This window comes from Rana temporaria, chromosome 13 (assembly GCF_905171775.1).
Source record: "Rana temporaria chromosome 13, aRanTem1.1, whole genome shotgun sequence".
In the NCBI taxonomy this organism is placed as follows: domain Eukaryota; kingdom Metazoa; phylum Chordata; class Amphibia; order Anura; family Ranidae; genus Rana; species Rana temporaria.
Genome location: NC_053501.1, coordinates 54,152,372 through 54,177,396, shown reverse-complemented (window position 1 = coordinate 54,177,396; position 25,025 = coordinate 54,152,372). Strand labels below are relative to the sequence as shown.

At 41.4% G+C, this 25,025-nt stretch overlaps 1 protein-coding gene across 1 annotated transcript in view; it reads left to right on the top strand.

Annotated features, from left to right (window-relative positions):
* The window catches only part of LRRC57 (leucine rich repeat containing 57), a 37,012-nt gene extending 22,359 nt beyond the window's left edge, over window positions 1–14,653 (top strand). Inside the window, exons 3-6 of the mRNA XM_040331927.1 lie at window positions 4,348–4,483; window positions 5,561–5,829; window positions 9,864–10,049; window positions 13,986–14,653. Coding sequence (XP_040187861.1) covers window positions 4,348–4,483; window positions 5,561–5,829; window positions 9,864–10,049; window positions 13,986–14,027 — 633 coding nt within the window. The 3' untranslated portion in view covers window positions 14,028–14,653. The remainder of the gene's footprint in view (window positions 1–4,347; window positions 4,484–5,560; window positions 5,830–9,863; window positions 10,050–13,985) is intronic.
* The last annotated feature ends 10,372 nt before the right edge of the window (window positions 14,654–25,025 follow it).

Below are 25,025 nucleotides of genomic sequence, written 5' to 3'. Positions count from 1 at the left end.
GCTGACTTTTAATAAACATAAAAAAAGCCTGAAACTCCCCTTTAATAATGCTTAAAGTGAAACAATAAAGTGTTCTAACAGTCTGCACAAAATGACATTTCTAAAGAGGGAAAAAGTCATTTAAAACTACTTGCGGCTATAATGAATTGTTGGGTCCCAGCAATACAGATCAAAGTCATTGAAAAATAATAATAAAAAAAAAATGTGGGGTTCCCCCTAAATTCAATTACCAGGCTCTTCATGTCTGGTATGGATATTAAAGGGTCACTAAAGGAATTTTTTTTTTTTTTTTGCTAAATAGCTTCCTTTACCTTACTGCAGTCCTGGTTTCATGTCCTCATTGTTCGTTTTTGCTTTGATGTGGCTGTAATTCCTCTCTGTTCTGGACACTTCCTGGTTGTCTGTTTCCTGATCACCACAGTACTGGGAGATTTCTCACTGTGGTGACTAATCAAGGAGGTGTGATTACTGTGTGTCAGCACCAATCCAGTTTCCTTTTACAAAGCATCACTGCCCTCTATTAACTCTTTGTCTCTGTACATCAGAGAACCAGAAAACAACAGCAAAAACGAAACTAAACTGCAGGTACATTTATATGATTGTTTTTTATCTATTTTTAATCATTTTTAAAAGGAATCGGTTAACTTATGTCTCTATACCCTGTAAACAGTCATTTCAGCAAAAAAAAGGGGAACCCTACGCCAAATAAAAAAATGGTGTGGGGTTCCCCCCAAAAATCCATACCAGACCCTTATCCAAACACACAACCTGTCAGGCTGCAGGAAAAGAGGGGAGGCGAGAGAGGCCCCCCCCCCCCTGCCTTGAACCGTACCAGGCCACATGCCCTCAACATGGGAAGGATGTCCCCATGTTGATGGGGGACAAGGGTCTCATGCCCACAACCCTTGCCCGGTGGTTGTGGGGGTCTGCAGGCTGGGGGCTTATTGGAATCTGGAAGCCCCCTTTAACAAAGGGGAACTCCAGATCCTGCCCCCCCCACCTACCTATGTGAATTGGTAAGGGGTACATTGTGCCCCTACCACTTCACAAAGAAAAAGTGTGAGAATGTTAAAAATGACAGAAGATGGCTTGGGACAAGTCCTTTTTGAAAATAAAATACATTCTAGCGATGTAATCCAGTCTCTTGATGTCCAGCGATGATCCATTCTCCAGCGAGGAACGCAGCACAATCCTGCCTGCACCGGAGGCACCCGGCTTAATGACGCTCAAGCTGTTCGACCGTTCTTTAATAACCAAGGGCAGGGCCACCCGTGAGGATCGTGCGTCGATCATCGCTGGACATCGAGAGACTGAATTACATCGCTGGAATGTGTTTGTAGTTTTTTTTTTTTTTAATAAAGGACTTGTCCCAAGCCGTCTTCTGTCATTTTTAAAATGTTCACACTTTTTCTTTGTGAAATGGTAAGGGTACAATGTTACCAATTCCCATGGGGGGGGGGGCTGGATCTAGAGTTCCCCTTTGTTAAGCCCACACGCCCACAGACCCCCACAACCACCAGGCAAAGGTTCTGAGGATGAGGCCATTGTCCCCATCAACATGGGGACATCCTCCCCATGTTGAGGGCATGCGGCCTGGTACGGTTCAGGAGGAGGGGCTCTCTCGCCCCCCCTCTTTTCCTGCGGCCTGCCCGGTTACGTGCTCAGATAAGGGTCTAAGGTGGTGTAGGGTTCCCCTCAATATCCATTCCAGACCTGAAGGGCCTGGTAATGTAATTTAGGGGGACCCCAACGCTTTTTTTTTTTTTTTTTTTTTACGACTTTGATCTGTATTGCCAGGACCCGACAATTCATTATAGCCGCAAGTAGGTTTAAATTTCCTTTTTTTTATTTATTTTTTATTTTTTAGAAATGTCATTTTGTGCAGACACTGTTATAAACACGGGAAACATGCACTACTTTACAGGCATACTATAGACACCCCCAAGTACGAAATTTAAACGGCAGTTTTTACAACGATATTTTTTTGCATTGATACATGTCCCCTGGGGCAGGACCCTGGTCCACAAACACTTTTTCTGACAATAAGTTGCATATTAACCTTTTAAAATGAGCACTCTTGATTTTTCATGTTCGTGTCCTATAGACTTTAACGGTGTTCGAACAAATTTTTTTTCCTGTTCGCATTTTCTGCTGCGAACCGAACCGGGGGGGGGGGGTGTGTTCAGCTCATCCCTACTAGACACATGTATCAGATGCACCAAGCCAGAAATCCCAGATCTTGTTATATTTTGCAGGGCACCCTCTATTAATATTGATTACTTTTTTTTATAGGGCAATGTGGTGTTTACTTCAGTCTTCCAGTCAGTCTAGGGGGAGCCTGCCTCATCCGAAGTTTAGCGATTGTTTTTTTCGGGCGGAAAATGGGGTCTCATGCATGAATATTTTGGTGTATTTGTGGGTGGCATTGTCTGGAAAGATACCCAGTAGGCACAGTTTGGGGTGTAGAATCAGTGGAGACCCATGTCGTCATGAAGGAAATCCACCACCTGTTACCAGAATCCCTGTATATATGAGCAGGACTACAGGAGGTGATAGAATGGCTAGATTTGACATTCTTACTGGTGTGAGCTATGAGCGGTGTAGAATTATATATTTGGGTTAATCTGTCAGATAGCCTGGGTGAAACAGCCTTACACGTATTCAGTGCCTCAGTCCAATCTTCGTCCTCAAGATTCCCCAAAGCTGGTGTTTTCTTTTAAAGATGGATTTCACATTTTTTACCTTAGTTACCATGTGCTTTACCCAAGCAGGCAAAAGCAGTAGGGTCACTTTGGGTAGGTTGCTGGGCAAAACTACATTAATCTATTCAGCTGCCCAGGTGCAAAAGAAAGCTCTATGTAAACTAGAAGTCACTGGAGTATTCGCTTCCACAGCCCATGGACTCCCTGTGTGTCAGCGCTGATTGGCTTAGTGCTGTCACATGCTCCTCTATAACCAGAAGTGGTGGGTATTTTATTCTGGCTCCTGTTGCTGAATAGAGTGACTAGGGAGGGATGTGGGAATAAAGCAAACCTATCCACGAGTCTCATGTGCAGTAACTAATGGCAAGAGATAATCAATCCTTTTCCACTCTGAGTTCTCCAATGAAATTAGATGTGAAATATGATTGATCCTGCACTCTGTACAATCTTTTTAAAGCGAACGTTCCGCAATTTTTTTTTTTTTTTTTTAAAGCCAGCAGCTACAAATACTGCAGCTTCTGAAGTTTTAAAAAATGCACACTTACCTGTCCAGCGTGCCCACGATGTCGTCAGCCGAGGATGAGCAATCCCTCGTCCCTCGGCTGAACCTGCCGCCATCCTCGGTTAGGGAATCGGGAAGGGAGATGTTTTGCGGCTTCACTGCCTGATTCCCTACTGCGCATGCGCGAGTAGCGCGCCACGCCGTCACTGGTCCCCCTCTCTCCTGGGAACAGTGTGTTTCCCAGAAGACAGCGGGGGGCTGCGGGTAGAGACGTGTCTGCCGCAGTCCCGTATTCCCAAAAGTGGGTGCAAATGCCTGTCTTGGGTATCTGCACCCCCTCCCCCCTGAAAGGTGCCAAATGTGACACCGGAGGGGGGAGGGTTCCGAAAAGCGGATGTGGGTGGAGCTGCGCTTTAAAGTTGGGCTTCAGGGAAAGAATTGTTTTAGAAAACCTAAAAGTGAAGTACGTTACCTCTAATGAGGTGTATGATAGGAGTACAGCACTGCTGGTTACTGTAGAAATAACAGTTTTGTTCATGTTGGATATTACATATCGGGCTCTTCTTCTGGTGCTGCAACTGACAGTTTAGCTATAATTGTGGGGTTCCTGGTAGAGAGCGACAGGTGTCCTGGAAGCCGCACATCAGGTCAAAGCCTGCTGTATGATAGTGAATGGCAGTCTCAGCCAGTCCACGCCCTCAACGCATTTCACTCCACCCACCAGAGCTTACTTGCGGAGTTCCTGTCCTTCACTCTCCCCTTCCTTTCCCCTCGTTCAATAACAAAAAACATTGCACGGCAAAGTGTTCTTTTAATGGTTAAGGGGGATTAGGTGCGGGGTAAAAAAAATGTCCCTTGTCCTTTCACAGATCACCTTTGCATTCTGTGAAAAGAATGCAAGGCTTTTTGTGACTGGATGAGAAAAGGGAAAGTAAAGATCGATCAAAACAATTCCTCCACTGTACTATAGCTGAAACTGTCATTTGCAGTTTCAAAAAATATATTTTTTCATTGGAGTTCCCCTTTTTAAATAATCCTCTTCGTTTTGCGTGATGTGGTAGAATATATTCTTGTATTCTCTCCATTCCTTTCTTCCCTTTTTTTTTTATTTCTTTTATTCTTCATTCCATTTTTCTTATAAAGTTCCCTGAAGATCTACAGAGGCTGTCTGCCAACCTACGAACCATCAACCTGTCCAGTAACAAGATTGACGTTTTACCTCCATGGATGGGAAAGTTTGGTGTTCTCAAGAGCTTGTCCATGAATAATAACAGGCTAGGTAAGAGTCACCTTACTGGTTATATACAGTTGATGAATGCTCATAATCCAAAGAACTTGCATATCAAAGCGAGTTTCCCTATTGAAGTCAATGGAAACAAAAATAATTTGTTCTGCATTGACTTCAATGGGATGCAATACTGCATGTGGACAGAGGTGGGGGGGCGCCGGAGAGCCTCGTAAACGGCCGGAAAGGCCTGAGGACACGTCGGCTGACCTCGACAAACGTCAGAAAGGCTCAGAAACTGAGTATTTCCGAGCATTGCCGAACGGCGACGATCGCCTGCGATCGTCGCCGTTCAGCTCTGCTCAGCTCCAGTGCCCCTGCACCTCAGGCCAAATACGGTACTGCAGGCCCTATTATGTTGAATTCTGCTCGTCTTGCGAGACAACACTCGTAAGTGGTGTTTGATCACCACTGCAGTTTTTTTTTTTTTTGCACTATAAACAATAAAATGGAAACAATAAAAACCAAGGTTCCTCTCCATTCATAAACTAAAGCATTGTAAACATGCTCAGTTAGGAATGGACAGGATCAGTGATCACTGACTCATTCGGAAAAGGAAGGAGCCAGTAAATGACAGATTTGCCAGCTCCTTTCTCCTTCCTGACATATCAAGGACAAGGGGGGCCAAGGAGCATGGAGGGGGGCCAAGGAGCATGGAGGGGGGCCAAGGAGCATGGAGGGGGGACAGCAGCATGGAGGGGGGACAGCAGCATGGAGGGGGACTGGACTAGCACGAAGGAGGACACAGAGGGGGACTGGAGGAGGATACGAGGATAGTCAGGGGTGACAGCCGCGGGAGGGAGAGAAGGAGAAGGCAGGTGTCATGATTTATTGAAATCTATACAGGGGGACTGGTGCTTGTAACTCCCCCCACCACCGCATCGATCACCACTAACTGTCCAGGTATCGGATCAAGCATTGGAGCATTTACCCCAGTACAAGTACTCGGGCAAAAGCTCAGTATCGGGATAACCCTATTGCTTTGTAAGTGGACAAACTTACAAAATCTGCAAGAATCAAATATTTTCCCCACTGTAGATACTAAATCTTTGTAAAATCTTGTTTTCTCAGGCAAGCTCCCAGATGAACTGTGTAGATTGAAAAAACTGGAGACTTTGCATCTAAGTGCTAACCAGATCAGCCGCCTCCCCGCAGACTTTGGTCAGCTCTCTGCCTTGAAGACCCTCAACCTCTCTGGCAACCAACTTCGCGCTATGCCACCCGAGCTCTGCAGCCTGCGGCATCTGGATGTGGTGGACCTATCCAAAAATAAGATCCAGTCAATTTCTGATGAGGTGGCTGGAGTACAAGCCATAGAGATCAACTTGAACCAGAACCAGGTCTGTAATGCTAGGAAATGTAAATCTGGTCCGTCCAAAATTTGTTTTTGAAAATGATATACATTTTAATGAGTTTTTAATTGGAGAAAACTTGAAACCGGATACTACAGTGACAGAGTGGTTCCTAGTGAAGAAATATGAAATTACTCTATCATTTATTCAGCGCTCAGTTTACCCCACACTTATTGTACATTCACATCAGTCTCTGTCCTCAAGGAGCTTACAATCTAAAGTCCCTACGTACGTACACACACAATCTCACAAAAGTGAGTACACCCTTCACATTTTTGTAAATATTTTATTCTATCTTTTCATGGGACAACACTGAAGAAATATAAAAATGTGATGGTGCTCTCGCGCCTACCAAAAACAACTTTGAGATGAAAAAAATTGAGATATAATATAATGTGAAATGTAATAATGCTGCTCAGTCTAATAATGTATAAAAGTGATGAATACAATATAGCAGTGAAGGATGAAGTGACTAGCGCAATATTAAATGGCTATGTGGCAAAAAGTGTTTGTCAGTGAATGAAACTGATCCTTAATTAGACATATAAACACAGTGCCAAAATATAAATAAACAAGAATAATGGTGATAAATCCAATCAGCATGTAGCAAGTGAAAAATCATGCACAAAACAACTGTGATGCTGTGGTAAGTCAGCAAACAAATAAATTCTCAATAGTCCTGAGATGATGAAAGAGTTTTGAATAGCTGGTGCATAAATGGAATAAAGCAATAAATATAATCAAAAGTTCCATCAAACAGAAATTCTCCAAAAGAAAATGGTGTGATAATCTTAGGAATCCTCCAATGTGGGTCTTCAAAAAAATGTGCTCACAAAGCGCTTACCTTCCCCAAGAAGTAATCAAGCCTTGATTATATGAGTGCTGCTGGATCTGTATCTGGGTATGGATGTCCAGGGCGTCCTGTGCAGTCCTAGGTTATCAGCTCCAGGCTTCTATTGGGTGACGGTGGTGCTCAGCATGGAGGAATAAAAAAGATTGCTTCCCATAGTGTGGTAAATCGGAGGCTGGTTTATTGTAAAAACGCTAACATTGCATACAAAACAAAGTAAAAACGAAAGGAAAACACAGCTGATCATAGCTTCCTTGTGTGTTCCTGTGATAAGCCCGTCCCTAGGAAGGAAGCTATGATCAGCTGTGTTTTCCTTTCGTTTCATTTTTACTTTGTTTTGTATGCAATGTTAGCGTTTTTACAATAAACCAGCCTCCGATTTACCACACTATGGGAAGCAATCTTTTTTATTCCTCCATGCTGAGCACCACCGTCACCCAATAGAAGCCTGGAGCTGATAACCTAGGACTGCACAGGACGCCCTGGACATCCATACCCAGATACAGATCCAGCAGCACTCATATAATCAAGGCTTGATTACTTCTTGGGGAAGGTAAGCGCTTTGTGAGCACATTTTTTTGAAGACCCACATTGGAGGATTCCTAAGATTATCACACCATTTTCTTTTGGAGAATTTCTGTTTGATGGAACTTTTGATTATATATATTTATCCATTATATTTATTGCTTTATTCCATTTATGCACCAGCTATTCAAAACTCTTTCATCATCTCAGGACTATTGAGAATTTATTTGTTTGCTGACTTACCACAGAATCACAGTTGTTTTGTGCATGATTTCTCACTTGCTACATGCTGATTGGATTTATCACCATTATTCTTGTTTATTTATATTTTGGCACTGTGTTTATATGTCTAATTAAGGATCAGTTTCATTCACTGACAAACACTTTTTGCCACATAGCCATTTAATATTGCGCTAGTCACTTCATCCTTCAACACTGAAGAAATGACACTTTGCTACAATGTAAAGTAGTGATTGTACAGCTTTTATAACAGTGTAAATTTCTGTCCCCTCAAAATAACTCAACACACAGCCATTATTGTCTAAACCGATGGCAACAAAAGTGCACCCCCTAAGTGAAAATATCCAAATTGGGGCCCAAAGTGTCAATATTTTGTGTGGTCACCATTATTTTCCAGCACTGCCTTAACAGTCATGGACTTGGAGTTTACCAGAGCTTCGCAGGTTGCCACTGGAGTCCTCTTCCACCCCTCCATGATGACATCACAGAGCTGATGGATGTTGGAGACCTTGCACTCCTCCACCTTCTGTTTGAGGAAGCCCCACAGATGCTCAATGGGGTTTAGGTCTGGAGACATGCTTGGCCAGTCCATCACCTTTTACCCTCGGCTTCTTTAGCAAGGCAGTGGTCGTCCTGGAGGTGTGTTTGGGGTCGTTATCATGTTGGAATACCGTCCTGTGGCCCAGTCTCTGAAGGGAGGGGATAATGCTCCACTTCAGTATGTCACAGTATATGTTGGCATTCATGGTTCCCTCAATGAACTGTAGATCCCAAGTGCCAGTGTTGTGGCGAGAAATGCCCCCCGTCGAAAATTGCCCACCTGGTACTGCACAGGCGCAGCGCTTGCGCAGTTCGGAGCCACCAAAAGGGTCCAAACATCGTAATTTAGGATCAGCTGTACACGGCGCCTGCGCACAAAAGACGACATTGTGCCACACGATCCCGATTTTTGTGCAACTCTGCAACGGGCGGATGTATTTATGATGGGAGCGTGTGAGGAGTGGATGGCAACAGAAGGAGGCGTATTTTCTAATGATGGGCAGTGCTGTTAAGAGGGGGGTGGAATTTGCCATGAAACTCAAACACATCTCCTAAACAAATATATCTCTGCCATTCTTCCTACACGTGTTGACCTTGTGTAGGAAGAATAGCAGAGAAATATTTGTTTAGGTAATGTGTTTGAGTTTCGTGACAAATTTCGCCCCCCTCTTAACAGCACTGCTCAGCTCATCATTACAATAAACACCCCCTTCTGTTGCCATCCGCCGCTCACACGCTCCCATCATGAACAAATCCGTCCTTTGCAGACTTGCACGAGCATCAGGAACGTATTCCAATGTTCGGCGGCTTCGTACAACGCAAGCCCTGCATTTGCGCAGTACAGGGCGGGCATTATTTGACAAGGGGCATTTCTCGTCAGAACACAAGCAGCCCCAGACCATGACACTCCCACCCACATGCTTAACTGTAGGCAAGACACACTTGTCTTTACTCTTTATCTGCACATTTACTGCTACTGGACAGCCGCACTGCACAGGATCATATAATAAATATATGTATGTATGTATGTGTGTGTGTGTGTGTGTGTGTGTGTGTGATCCTGCACTTCCGGGTATCGGGCACGAGAGTGCACTCCATCCCGCTGTGATTTTTAAATCGGCATCTGAGCAGGAGGGGGGGGGGGTTTAAGTGCCCAGTAAGCAAGTGGTTATAGAAAACTATCTTAAGATTGATTTTTACTCCAAAAGCATTTTATTAAAAAAAAATTGATAAAAATCGAAATCTGTGTTTTTATTTATTTGATTTAAAAAAATTTTAATAAAAAATCATTGGTTTATATCCACCCTGGCTGGGGGTTATCATTGTGCCAGCTGATGCCAATGCTAGGGGTTATCATTGTGCCCGCTGATGCCAATGCTAGGGGTTATCATTGTGCCCGCTGATACCAATGCTAGGGGTTATCATTGTGCCCGCTGATACCAATGCTAGGGGTTATCATTGTGCCCGCTGATACCAATGCTAGGGGTTATCATTGTGCCCGCTGATACCAATGCTAGGGGTTATCATTGTGCCCGCTGATACCAATGCTAGGGGTTATCATTGTGCCCGCTGATACCAATGCTAGGGGTTATCATTGTGCCAGCTGATACCAATGCTTATTGTACTTTTTCAGTGTGCCTTGTGATTTGCTCCCAAAAAAATGCAGCAGGGCCAAAAATTGTGGCTGTAGCGATGTGAAGATGTGCTGCTATGGTGCAGTCTTCTGGAGGTGTGAGGAACCACACTTGATCTCCTCTAGTTTTTCAGTAGACCACTGACCTTATGTCTGTTTCCAAATTGAGCCACTAGGGCCACACACAAGTGCAAAGTATAGTATTTGTGATAACTTTATATTCTTTTCACACAGATATCCCTGATCTCAGCCCAAGTTTCTCGGTGTCCACGTCTCAAGGTTTTGCGTCTAGAAGAGAACTGTTTGGAGCTCAGTATGTTACCCCATTGCATACTCAGTGATTCCCAGATCTCCCTGTTGGCTGTGGAGGGAAACCTTTTTGAAATAAAAATGCTAAGAGACCTGGAAGGCTTTGACAAGGTCAGTGAGTATATGCAAGCCTGGAGGAAATGTATAACCGCATGTATAAATCAAACAGGTACTAGTGTTCAATAGTAAAGTGATATCTGAGTTTGTTTAGAGACCCTGACACTAGACCAATAATTTCATCTTCCTATAAGATTATACATGAATTTAACATATTTTATTCACATTTATTTCTACTTGTAAAAGCCTTGTTTGTACAGATGTCCAAAAGTCCTGCTGGGCGCAACCATCTGATATGATGTCGGCAACCCCAGAGCTGTTAGTGACACTCTATAATCTCAAATTTTCCTTCACGCTTCCCCTGACAGCAACTGCGCTGCCACCCCATGACTTAAATATTCAAAGCAAACCAAAATAAACAAAAAAAATTCTGCAACCAATGAGCTGAAGCTGACGCCTTATGTGTTCCCACATGTAAGTTAAATATAAAAAATACCTGATGATGCCACACTGCTCTAAAATATTCATCCAGTCATAAACTATGAATCTCACAAATTACTCCAGTGTTAATACAAACAAATAAAGCATCAGTACCAAAACCGATAAATCAGATGTTAAACTTTTCATAGTCCATCAAAAAGTGATAAAGAAATAATGTCCAACCAATTCTCTTTAGTACTGTTTCCGTCGGGATAAACTCTTGACGGGTCTTTCCGACGGAATTCCGTTCAAGCTGTCTTGCATACACACGGACACACCAAATTCCGACCGTCAAAAATGCGGTGACGTACAACACTATGACGAGCCTAGAAAAATAAAGTTCAATGCTTCCGAGCATGCGTGTGTTCGTTTTTTTTCCTCCGTCGAAGTTCCATACAGACGAACTGAACATCCGATTCAAATTTTTTTTCTGTCGGGGGGGAAAAAAAGAGAACATGTTCTCTCTCTCTAACTCCATCGGAATTTCTGACAGAAAAAGTCCGATGGGGCATACACACGGACCGTGATACACATGGTCAGAATATCCGATCAAAAAAATTCCATCTGCCTTTTTTCATCGGAAATTCCAATTGTGTGTACAAGGCAATAGATGGCACACTTTTCCCCAATTCCAGTGTTCCAAGAAAACTATTTATGAAAATCGTGCTGCCCCTCAGTGATAATTATTCCATGTGTACTCGCTTTATTTATATAGATATATCATTTTTTTATTTGCATACTGTCAGTGTCCCTGACAGCCACACAAGTTATATGATGACACTGTACTGCACTGATGACAGTATGGAATAAAAAGAAATTATGAAAAAAAAAAAAGATGCATGGCCCGATCCTACCTAGCATAGGTATAGCATTTACTTGGTTTGCATATCCTATACTAATTAGTAACAATATATGCACCCAGCATGTGCTGGAAATAATGAAAATCATAATATCCATGGATCTTCATATACATTAAAATATATACAAACCTATAGAATAATTTAAAAATGTATACAAATTCATACAATACATATAATTTTGGGCTGGTTGCCTGAGGTTGCCACATTCACTTCTCTTGGACACCTTATATGTGCGACTTCTAGGGGCTAACCTTTTAATCTCTGCTCATTTATTGTGCCTTTGTAGCTCACACATCCCCAAAATATCAGCGATCCACCCAAGTTTTTCACAGTAGGAATGGTGTACCTTTCAGCAAAGGCCTTGTTGACTCCTCTCCAAATGTAGCGTTTATGGTTGTGGCCAAAAAGCAAAATTTTGAGTCCCATCACTCCAAATGAGTGTTTGAGGCTTGTCTCTGTGCTGTTTGGCGTATTGTAAGCGGGATACTTTGTGGCATTTGCGTAGTAATGGCTTTCTTCTGGAAACTCGACCATGCAGCCCATCTTTCTTCAAGTGCCCCCTTATGGTGCATCTTGAAACCACCGCACCACATGTTTTCACAGAGCACAGTGCTTCGTTCTAAGGTAAGTATTTCGTAATGTGCTAGTATGCAATGCATACTAGCTCATGATGCCTTTTGTCTTATAGGTTATTTATTTTTAAATAGGGGTTTACAACCTCTTTCAATTTCCATCTGGTATTTCTGTCTTCAGAATCCTTAAATGAACATGCATCTTCTATAGGCACAGTAAGAGATTTATTTAGGGCGGGGTCTATTACCAGAACAGTCTGCTTTTCAGTGAATTATTTTTCCACTGGATAAAGAGCATTGCACTGATTTTCATATATTGCCCATTCTATTTGTTCATGAATGAGAAATGTCTTTTATACTTGCCAGGTCTCTTTAATGCCCATATAGGCATGGTGAGAGTAGATTCAACAGCCACTATGCCAAAAATGTTACACACAGCAGAAGTGAGCATGTCAATATTGGCAAGTATTTTGTGTGAAGCCAAAGTATCTGGTGTAAAGGAGCCTGGGGGTGAGAAATCATTTGCAGCCTCTTTTAGCTGTGAGTCAAGGTCTTCTCCCATCTCTACACTTTCCAGAGAAGGTAGAGTCACTTTCTCCTCTACAAGAGATGGTGGGGGTAGAGCAGAAGCCTGACACTTTAGAGCTCTGGACAGAGATGGCCGTCTTAAAGGATAAGTTCAACTTTTTATAAAAAAAAAACAAAAACTAATAATTATAAAAGCACAACATTTTGTAGGTTAAAAAAAAATCTCGAGCCTGTAAAGCATTGGTGCAAGGTGGTGGGAGAGGATGCATGAGCTGGAAGTAGGATGTTAAAATGGAGTAAGCGTGTCCAGAGAGGGATAAACCGCAACCAGGTGTCAGCCGTCCAGTAGCGAAGCCCTCATGGTGGGAAAGAGTATTTTTTATAATAGGCTCTGGGCAGAAGAGGTGGTAAATGTGTAATATTGCTAAGGTTACAAGAATCCCAGATGCGCCTCTTCTAATAGTATAGCAGATGGCAGTGAAGAGTGATAAAGAAAACTTCTCCACAGGGGAGTACCTAGAGCACTTGACACCCAGGGTGGATTCTATATCTAGTACCCCCCGCCCCCCTTCACTGATCATGTGACAGCATACAGGCAACATGATTGGCTGCTAGACCTGAGCAACTTCATATGGTCCACCATACCTGGAAGTACAGGGTATTGTCACCAGCTGTGATGGAGGTGGTGAGGTGAGTAAAGGCGGTTTAGGAGAAGATGCAGTCACTCTACACCCCCCCCCCCAAAACCATTTTCAATAATTCACCCTATGCCCCCCCCCACATTCTCTCTAGTCCCCCTACACAAAATTATAGTGCCAGGCTGGGTGGATGATGGGCCTCATTCAGATATGGCTCCAGGTGTCGGGCAGTGGGTGGTGGTGGGAGAAAGTCACTGGACATTCCACCCTACAACACTGCAAGCTCAGCCCTGACCGACTGACACAAACCGGACGACACCCAGATCTGTACTACATAGGGGGATCCTACACCTGAATGGTCACCACAGCCAGCCCCACTTACCTGTGAGCCTGATAAAGCTGGTGATACTGTCTGTCAGTCTCTTCAGATAGGTGGGTAGCTGCACTTTTTATGACCTGACACCCCCCCAATGTATGGCAGCCAGGGGGACCCCCCCTCCCCTGTTGGTACGCCACTGCTTTTCCATAAGGGAGACCTACCACCCAAGGACATTGGCACATATACTGAGCTGTCAGAGTAGGGTAGGGTTATAGGAGTACATCCAAACTCTTTGCCAGTTGCCTGAAGATAGCAGCCTATGATCCAGAGTTGCAGCATATTCAGCCTGTCATGTACTCCAAGATATGGAATCTGCAGGCAAGTCAAAATTCCTCTTTTTCCAGGTATTTCAAAGCACACTAAACGATTAAGATACTCGGTTTTTGCTGTTTGTATTACTACAGACTTTTTCCAGTTGGTGCCCTTATGGATTATTTTGGCACATATGACTGCCCTAACCATAATAAGTAATATATAGCGACCTACAGAGTTACAAGATTATTGATCAGTTACAATTTGTTTTTCTGTTTCAGTACATGGAACGATTCACAGCGACTCGGAAGAAGTTTGTGTGATGGAACCACATGCTAGACAGTTTGTACCAAGCTAGTATGAAGTCACTCCTACCCTATGTTCAGGGGGCCAGTGGTGGATAACAAAGCCTGCTTCTGGCACTCACTGCTTATATCGCCTAGAGCAGACACATGCTACAGCAAGCCTGGAGAGCTGGGGGTGTTACGAGGTCAAGATTAGACTGTAATTGTTGGAAGACGCACTGGTTTCAGTAATACATCCAAAGAACTCTTGTTTATTTGTTGCAGATATCAAATTTGACCAATTTTTTTAATTTAGCGACCATTATCCAGCTTTGACAACTGTACTAGTTCATTAATCTTTATACATTTGCTTACAAATCAAAATATGTACATCGCAGGTTAAAATGAGTGACCCGAAAATGAAATATTATATTGCCTTGGACTGGCTTAGGCTGTGCACAAGTAAGAGTGGTCAGTTATTGGAATAAAATAAACCTGCGTGAAGGCTGCTACTGTTGACATTTCTTGCGGAAGATATTAGTTCTAGAGTTTTCATTCCAGTCTCACGCTTTTCAGAACTTTGCCATTAAAGCGGAGCGCAAGTTTTCTTCAAAAAGCACTTCTGTGATTCTCTTGATTTGCACAATATAAACAAGATACTATTATATGTGTATTTCTTCTTCTTGCTTACCAATATCATATTTATCACAGGATCCCAGCAGACAGGCAGTGGTCATTAGGGCTGAAACAACGAATCGATTATCAAATTAATTGATTACAATTTTCATAATTGATTAATCGGCCAGTAACATAATGGGGTTAAAAAAAACTAAAATTAGCCCTTTATAGTACAAAAAAGCAAATCGCTACTGTATATATTACTTTCACTGTCCCACAGTAAAAAAAAAATGAACCCCTTACAGTAGCAATTATTTGCTCTTTTTGTACTTATTTTAGTTTTTTTTAACCCCATTATGTTACTAAACATCTCAGGCCGGGGTCACACCTCTGTTTTTTGCAGAAACACACTACAGTTTAGTTAAATGTTTTCCTATGGGACACGTTCACATCCATGATTTTTTTTTTTTTTCAGCTCCTACATATTTGGAAAGGGCAAGGAGTTTTTAACGCAAAACGGTGCTATTTTTATTTATTTTAGGTTCAATATACTTCAATAGAGAAGCTGCAGAAAAGCATGTAATGTGTTTTTCCGACAATTTGTGTTTTGTAATCTGCCCAACAACAAATTGGCCTTTTTTAAGGCTATTATCCGATTAATCGAAAAAATTAATCGGCCAACTAATCGATTATGAAAATAATTGTTAGTTGCAGCCCTAGTCATTAGTGTGGGCAGCTGAAGCCCACTCCTACTTACTTCTAGGATTCCGTTCAGCTGGCTACCCAACATGCACATTCCGATCTCGTGGCTGCACAGTAGGGACACTACTGTTGTTTACAGGTTGCCATAACAATGGGGGGGCGTTGGCAGAAGTTCCCGCCACATTGCTTTGGCAACCTGTCAGTTAAGGCAGAACCTGGAAGGCGGTCAAGTGCAGTTCAAAGACTCCTGGGATAGGTGATTTGCTAGAACTCCTTGCATATCTAATGACAAAAATCACCTAGGTGGCCAGAACTGAAAGTGCAGACTACATAAAGAAAAATTAGGTATTTCAAAATAAAAATTGCCAATACAGACTGTATTATGGGTAGGCATTGTGTTGCAAGGAACTTGAAGAACTGGGTGGAAATCTGCTTTAACCTGAAAGCCCCCAAATCTCTATCAGTAAGCACTTTCCACTTGAAGCTCGGGCCACATTTCATGATGTAAATCTGCGCCTTCCAGTTGGAAGTCAGTTATTATTTGGAGAACAGCACCCTCTTGTGGAAGCCTGCTGCTTTAAAGCTTAACTCCAGGTTTGTTTCAAAGGGTAACTCCACTTTCATGGAGGGGAAAAAATATATATATATATATATATATAGTAAAGAAATAATATACGATAGCTCATATAATTGCAACACTAATATTGTACTTGAATGTTAATAAAAATTTCCTTTTCAACCTGCAGCTACTGTAGTTTTTTGAGAATCCATTGCAATATGGCTACTTGGAAGTGTTCTGTACACAGAATGTATACTGACCACTCCCCAGAAACATAATTTCCTGCTATTGTGATTGGCTCACCAATTTTCCGAGAAGTCTGCCTAGGATACAAGTCACATTTCAGGCATCCCCTGCAACTAAAATGTAATTTTTAGAGAAACACTTTCAATAGGAACACAGATTTCCTCATTGGTGCCCTGCAGCTGCACACCTGACAGGTAATTATGAAACCACTCCCATTAGACCCACTCAGAACAGAGGGATTTTGTCAGAACAACAAAAAGGTAGGAATCTGCAACAAAGTTTGTTATCCCTGCAATGTACATAGGTCACCCAAGGAGGGGGGGGGGCTTGTTTTTTTTTTTTTTTCCTTAACCAAAGTGGAGTTACGCTTTAAAGGATAAGTTCACTTTTTGTAACATGTTACACCCATATTCAGGGTGTAAAATGTAAAACAGATACACCGGCTCCCATTCTGACAGCTAGTAGGGGGGATTTTTAACTTATTTGTTAAGGTGATGAACTTTAATTTTTAAATGGTTAGTTTGGGCCAAGTTGACTCAAACAAACTATACCCATTGCTAAGAAATATGCCCACTGTCAGTACTTTATGTAGCATCTTCCTGTCCTATTCTGTGACACTGAAATCTATACAGGAAGATCGGTGCTTGTAACTCCCTGCACCATTCATCCCTGACTGTTCTGCGTGTCCTTGATCTGTCAGGATGGAGAGCGGAGGAAGGAGCTGGTAAATCTGTAATTTACCAGCACCTTTTTCCAAATGCAGCAATCACTACCCCTGAGCATTGTAAACTGTGTTTACTATGCTTCAGTTTATGAATGGAGAGGAGCCTCTGTCATGTCCATTCATCTTCAGTGCATCTGGGGGCTGCCGAGAAAGGGACTGGGGAATCTGTCCTCAGTCCCTTTCTCTGTCTGTATAGACCCCCTAACATCTCACCAAGGCGCAGGCTAATTTAAAAAAAAAAAAAAATTGGTGCAATATTTAAAAGTAAAAAAAAAAAGTGTAATTTGTGTATGTGTGTATATATATATATATATATGTATGTATATGTATATGTGTGTATATATATATATATATGTATGTATATGTATATATATATATATATATATATATATATATATATATATGTATATGTATATATATATATATATATATATATATACACACACACACACGCGCAGGGATATATATATATATTGAAACCGCTGCTACCCAAGACCAGGAATGAATTTAAAAAAAATTATAGCAGGCTTTATTTATATTTCCTGTGTTAAACCGTATAAAATGTGACAATATATGCATTCATAAAGTTATCATTGTGCATAAGATAATACTTGATGTAAATGTGATTCAATATACTGAAAAAGAATAGTGACTGATGCATAAACCACAATACAAAACAGTGCAAAATAAACATTCAATAAAAAAAATATTATAAATAAGTGCTTTTTGTGACGCTTATTTGTAACACAGAGTTCAGTGAATAGATGCAGCATATGTGGAATATCCTGCATGCTTTCAATCACTGAGCATTGCAAGATGTCTGATATGTTCCACTTGAAAAGGACCACATATGTTTAAATATGAGGGGTTTATTTACTAAAGGCAAATCCAGTTTGCACTACAGAAAAACATAATTTTTGCTTATACATAATTGAATGATAAAATCAGCAGAGCATCCCCTTATGTCAGATCATCCCCTCACATTTACAGTGACTAATAAATCCATGCAGGTTTACACGGAGGATTTTTCTTTTCCTGATCTTTGGAGTTCCTTTACATTGTTATGGATATAAAAGATCTGTTAATACACCTGGAATTTCCAAGCGCGTTAATAAGCTGAACGCCCATGAAAGCAATCCAATTCCTTGGTCTTTGAATCACCCGAGTTCAAGTCTGTGAGTTGCATGGAAGCAGGACAACAAAGTGGAAGATATCCAGACAGATGAATATACTCCTACAGCGAGTTTGATCTCTGTAATAGGGGTCCATCATTTCTGGTAAGAGGTCAACTTTCACCCTATGAGACACCATATCTTCAAACATATGTCATTGTGGAAGTGGAACATCTCAAACATCTTGTAATGCCTGAACGAGATTCCACACATGCTGCATCTATTCACTATATGAACTTCGTGTGTTACAAATATTGTTTATAAAAGGTTTATTGAATGTTTATTCATTTTGCACTTTTTTTGAGCTGTGGTTTATGCATCAGTCACTTTAATTTTCATTATATCGAATCACATTTGCATCAAGTATTATCTTATGCACAATGATCACTATATAAATTATCAAATTGTATATGGTTTAACACAGGAAATGCGTCATAAATGTTGCATACTAGTGCCACTGTCACACAAAAAAAAAAAAAAAAAAAAAAAAGGATCTGTACTTGTACTCAGTTTTAAAAAAGTGATATTGGTGCAACCCTAGTCCAACCTGTGTATCAATGTCAATAATCATTACTAGGGTTGTCCAGATACCGATACCAGTACCGAGTATTTGCGCTAGTACTCGTACTCGCGCAAATACTCCCGATACCAAAATAGAATACTTTTTTTTTTTTTTTTTTTGTGACATCGAACACAAATTGGATGGCACTGATAGGTGGCACTGGCATTGATTGGGTGGCTCTGATGAGATGCACTAATAAGCTGCCTCCCTGCACTGATGCACTAATGGGCACTGATCTGCACTGATAGGTGGCACTGGCTAGCTGCACTTTTGGGCACTGGCACCGATGAGCTGCACTGACAGTGATCACTCCTTTAACGATATGTAGTTTTCCAGTACCGTATGCTAAAAAACAGCCCCACACCATGATGTACCAGTTCTTCATAATTCTAAAGAAAATATCTTTGGTCTGTATTGTGGTTTGAAAACGGTCACATGACATTAAAAAAAAGTATCGGTATTCGGTATCGGCGACTACTTGAAAAAAAAGTATCGGTACTTGTACTTAGTCCTAAAAAAGTGGTATCGGGACAACCCTAATCATTACCCATATTTCTGTATATTGTGTTCACCAAGATGCAGTCACAATTCTTTCCACTGACACCACCAATTGTGGCAGAGAGTTCCTCAAGCTTATCGCTGACAGTGAAAAAAAAAACCCTATGCAGCTTAACCCCTTGGGGCTGGCTCCCACTGGCCTTTTAAGGACTTAAGAATATGGGAAAGTGGGGCTTATGGCCATGTGACCGCCGTAATTTGCTGGCGCACGATTGGAAAACCGAAAGCAAGCAGCAATCTGAGATTCCCATTAGATGCTGGGAGCGCGCTCTCGGCACAGCACTACTGCACACAAATATGCACCCGTGCCAAGGCATGACTGCTGGGAGGCCGCATATTTGCGTGCGCTCTGCACCAACAGGTTAAGGTTAAACTGCTTCTCCTCCAATCTCATTGAGTGTCCCCTGTGTCTTTCTACACTCCCTGAGAATGAATAGATTGCTACCTACGCTAGGATCACCATTGCGATATTTGTATATTGCCATCATATCGCCACTCAAGCGAGAATACATTTAGTGCTGGTAGTCCTATGTAATTGAGGTCCTCCATGCCCCTTATTAATTTTGTTGCCCTTCTCTAGACTCTCCCCAGCTCCAGCACATCCTTCCCGACTAATGGCCAAAAATTAACTATTAAAAGTGTAAATGTAACCTGGGAGTTAGGCTTAAAGTGGAGTTCCACCCATAAATATAACATTACATCAGTAGTTTTAAAAAAATGTCATTAGTCCTTTGAAGGCATCTAAAAAAAAATTATTTTTTTCTTAAAGTGTTGTTGCTAGGCAGAATAGTTAATCTTCCCTCTTCCTGTACTTAGGTGCTCAAGCTTCCTAACCTACACCGCACAGACTCCTGGGAATGTAGTGGGTGTAACTTTCCAGGAGTCTGTGCACTCCCCAGTCTCGAAGAATCATGTGACTTGGACAGTACAGGTGCTGAAACCTGATCTGAAACCTATTACACTGCTTGTGCAGCACTGAGCATGTGCGAGATCTGCAAGGCTGAAATACAGGAAGTCATACAGTCTAGCTTCATGATGCCCACACTTAAGATGGCCCCAGTCAATTTCTATTTTATAAAGTGTCTAAATGCTGTAACAACCTAACAAAACGGACCTTAGTTTACAGACTAACTTTACTAGAATACATTAAGCTTGTGTATTACAGGGGTATTTATATTTAAAAAGTGAAATTGTGGCCGGAACTCCGCTTTAAGGTGTTTAAGCACAAACTTTCCCCCAGAGATGAGTTTTAAGCTGGCCCTACAATCTCCTTTAGAGAATATACAAGAAATGTATTGCACAAACACCTGTTTCAGAGGGGTGAATCACATTCATAGAAACATAGCAGGTCAGATGTCAGAGAATTACATCTTCCGTCAGAGACTTCACACTATTGTAGGAGGCTTTATTTCATTAAGGGCCAATTTCCCAATTTAGATCATTGCTCCCAGCACTCCTCAATGACTGAAGTGTGACAAAAAGGACATAACACCTTCAGTGCAGGAAATGAAAGTCTCAAATGACAAAAAAACAGGATAACTGCAGCCACTTTATTGGAAGGTTAACATTTAAAAAAAACATTTCCATTTGAATAAAATAAGTCATATTCATCCTAGATCTTTATTACAAAATATAGATCAAAACTAGTGTACAGTTAGAGAAAAGAGTTACAATTCTGCTTCAATATTTGATATGGTAAGCGGGTCCAAAAGTTGACTTTTTTTTTTACAAGAGAAATGTCAAAGCCCTGAAATACCTTTATAAATCAAAGACATCAATTCAATGAAAAATTTAAGGCAAAACATTTATACTCTCATATATGGCCTTTAGACTATTCAAAATGACCTTCACAGTTTGAGAACTTAAAAAAAAGATTATATACAAAATATTTTTACCCAACTCTGTAGGAATAAAAAGGCACAAAGTGACAGAGCTGCTGGATCAATACACGATTCCCAGTTTTAGATTGGAGGCGGTTATTCTGCACATAAGGCTCACAGGTCGCCACGGTGCTAGTGTAAAGTACATAAAGCACTAGGACCTTCAGTAACACAAACAGCCTGACTATACAGAACGCTCAAAACGACCCTTGCAACGGGATGTCCTCAGCACTGCAAGACTCATTTAATATAAGGGAACAGAAAAATGCATCGATCTCCCTTCCCCAGCAGTTGGCGCTCTACTTCGAGACTTGGGGTCTCCAGCAGGCCCCCGACATCCTCACTTACAATGCAGGACCCCTTGTCCTTCACAGTATGTGATGACTTCAGAGTACCTGTGACCAACATCTTGGCAAAGAGAAAAGCCAGTTTGGGGACCGGTCATGCATCGGGGGGGGGGGGGGGGGTAAGGAAGTACAGTTACGGTACTTTTTATGTTACTCCAAAACAATTAACCCTTGCTGAGCAGGGGGAGCCCTACAGCAAAAGGTGTTTCAGCTTTACATTTTGCTAATAAGGCATTTAGATAAACATAAGGATCTACTGAATATAACAAGTTAAAATGCCAATAATGTGCTGTCCTGCTAAACTAGAACATTAGAAGCCGAGTATTTAGAACAAACAAATATATGTGTGTTCATGCATATCACTGCTCTTTTCAATGTTGGAAAATAAAGGCTTACATTTGGTATGATTACAATACATTCTATGCGATTCATTTCAAGGGATAGGTATTAATCCAACAATACTTTCCAAAGGATTAACAAAGAGGTAAAGTCAACGTCTGACCGATCCAAAGGCTGTAAAGTTGGAGCCCTCATTTAAAATCAGCTATGATCAGTGTTGTCATAGCAATGGAAGCGAATTCTCAAAAAAAAAATCAGCCGATTTTAGATAAAGACTTGCACAGCCGTCAATACTCCAGAGGAAGGCGAGTGCAGTAAATTACTAAATTAGAAATTTACTTAAAAAAAAAAAAAAAAAAAAAAAATGTAGAAATTGGCCAACCCATCCACTCAAAACTGATATTTCCATTTCTGAAAGATGCTACAATGTTTAAAAATACCTGATCACGTCTTTGCTCATGTGTTCCGTTGGTGAAGACGTGCCCTACACCAAAAGTGGGAGGGAACAATGTCAGGGATTATGGAAGGAGATTTCACAGTTACGAGTATCCAAAAGATGCAAGAAGCCAGAGGCCAACCTAAACTACCAGGCTCTACTTATCATTTTGGGTGGACCAAGATACTTGGCAACTACAAAAATAGAATATATTTAGAATGTGCACAAATGCATATTTTAGAACACATCTCAAGATACATTCAATGAAATGGAGAACAAACTGTCATACATTCTTTGTTCTTGAGTGTAAAAAAAAAAAAAAAAAAAAAAAAAAAAAAGTCACATATTTTCATTCCTCTGTTTGGCCAGATCTTCTCTTAAAAAAACCCTCCTGGGCTCAGGCCCCTTTCACGCAGATGGACCAATTGGGTCCACCTTAAGTTTTCAAGTGGACCTGATCAGACCATCCAATGCTCTTTATCAAAGGACATTTGACAACCAATCCTGTCCACTAAATACAGACGGATGGGAATGTATTCCCCAAATGTCTGGAGGATCGGATGACAGTTGGATGGAAACAGAAAGCATTTAGAAGACAGCGGGCTGTTTGTGTGTCAGCTCTGCATCAGCGGAGCGTACATGGACCAGTCACCCGCCTGCTCAGTGGGGATCAGCAGACAGTTCCCCTGCTGAGCAAGCGGACTCCACGAGTGTCAAATGGGCCTTATAGATTAGAATGGCTTTTCATGTACAGAATGCTTGATAAAGAAACAATATCTATATTTCGATAATGGGCCAATTCATGAGAAGAGAAACTAGAAAACATTGGAGCCACAAGCACCAGATTTTACTGCTCACACTAAGGAGAAATAAAATTCCGAGCAATTCTCTTTTATAAATCTGCACCAATTTTCTCTTCTCCAGTTTTAATCCACAAACTCCATGAGATCTTCACCCAGCAGTTATGTAGCTACTGCTGTGACACAATGGAGTTCAGACGGTTTTATTTTTTATCATTTTATGTCTATTAGGCAGATTTTAATCCTATTGGCTGTATGCCTCCTGCTTTCAATGTATGAGACTGGGGAATGATAAAGTGATAGTAACAAGCCCTGACCTACACTTCTCTTTGGGTTAGTAATTTCCTGACAGGTTCCTGAGAAAGATAAAAATGACTGCATAGTAACCTAAATTGCTTTTCATATATACATCTTTTAAACAAGATTTTTTGTTCTAATATGTTAAGAGCCCCGAGTTGTTCCGATATGATTTCAAAAGCCAATATTGACTTTACATTCTCGCTTTAGGATGAATATTTCCACAGCCTGTTAGGCAAGATGATGTCCTAAAGGGCAGCTCCACTAAATGAATCGAAGTAGATGGACAGCGAATGTTCCCATTTACACATTAGGCTTACCTCTCCACCCGTCACTGAATTACATAGTGAAATCACCAGTTTAAAGTAGACCTCCAATTACAAGATTACCCTCCCTTTAAACTCAAATCGCACAAGACATACAATGCCTTACTGCTCTGAGAGCTCATGACGAGCTGTCACATGATAAAATATCGAGGCCAGCCATTCTCAACCACATGTCCATGGAACCCTAGGGTTCCTGCAGAGGTTGCTAGGGGTTCCTTTATCTGTGGCAGGTTCACCTCCCATCAGCCTTCATAGATCTGAGTCCAACGCCACTTGGCAGAGCTAGCATCACAACACCTTATTAGCGGTTTGTAAGGGTGGCATTCTGACAACCACTGTAAGGCGGGCATCTCCACTGACCAACATGCAAGGGTCTATTTTATCCCAATGAATGTATTTTAGCAGCGGTTCCTGGAGACCTGAAAATGTTTCAAAGGGTTGAGTTTAAGAACGGCTGGCCTAGGGGTTTAGTGATATGATCACTCCCTTGGTAAATTCAAAGCAATGGTTCCTCAGCCAAGACATATTGTACCCTTACTATTTATAAGGGAGCAAGATTATTTTTCACACAATTGCCCCCCTTTGATGTTAAAAAAAACCTAAACCTGTATATTTCCATATAAGAGAGGACCACCAACACTACCAAGGAACTCTGAGTTGCCATTAGCAACCATATTCTTCATTCTCCAACTTAAACTGGAAGAGTTGTAATTGAACTGATAACCACAGAGACATTCAGTTAAGATGTTTTATAGAAAAGCCCTGAATGCTCTCCTTGCATAGTGACCGTCGGGCCATGGGTCATCCAGTTTCCATTCTCCTACCCTCAAAAACAAAATACTGGCTGAAAGATGTTAAAAAATTTGCCACAAAGCTTTTTGTTACAGGCGGCTACATTCTGCAACATGGTAGACACAATAATGACATTCCAAATATTTTTCTTAGGAAGGAGAATGGCATCGCTCCCTGAAGAGATTTATAATAAAAAAGTTCTCATACATATATTATATATTCAAGGAGAAAAAAAGAAAATAACAATGCAAGTTTAACATACAAAGTAGAATTCCAATGTAACTATGCTTATAAATGTTTCCCTTCCCCCTCCTGCTACCTTATCCTGTGTGTGTAAAAAATGTGTATACTTGCCTACATTTAGTCCGCTTTGGTCATACTGCAGCTCCACCTCCCTTGTGTGTGTGTCAGGGAACGTCAGCTGCAGGATAGAAGAGGGAGTATAGACAATGACCCGGGACCTAGAAGCCTATGGGTTACATCAGTGGTCATCAACCTTGTCCTGCAGGGCCCACTAACAGGCCAGGTTTGCAAGATAACTGAAATACATCACAGCTGATATAATTTGCTCCTCAGTGATTGCAGTATTCTAGACTGCATCTCCCCAAGGCAATACATAAAACCTGGCCTGTTAGTGGGCCCTGCAGGACAGGGTTGATGACCACTGCATTACATCACT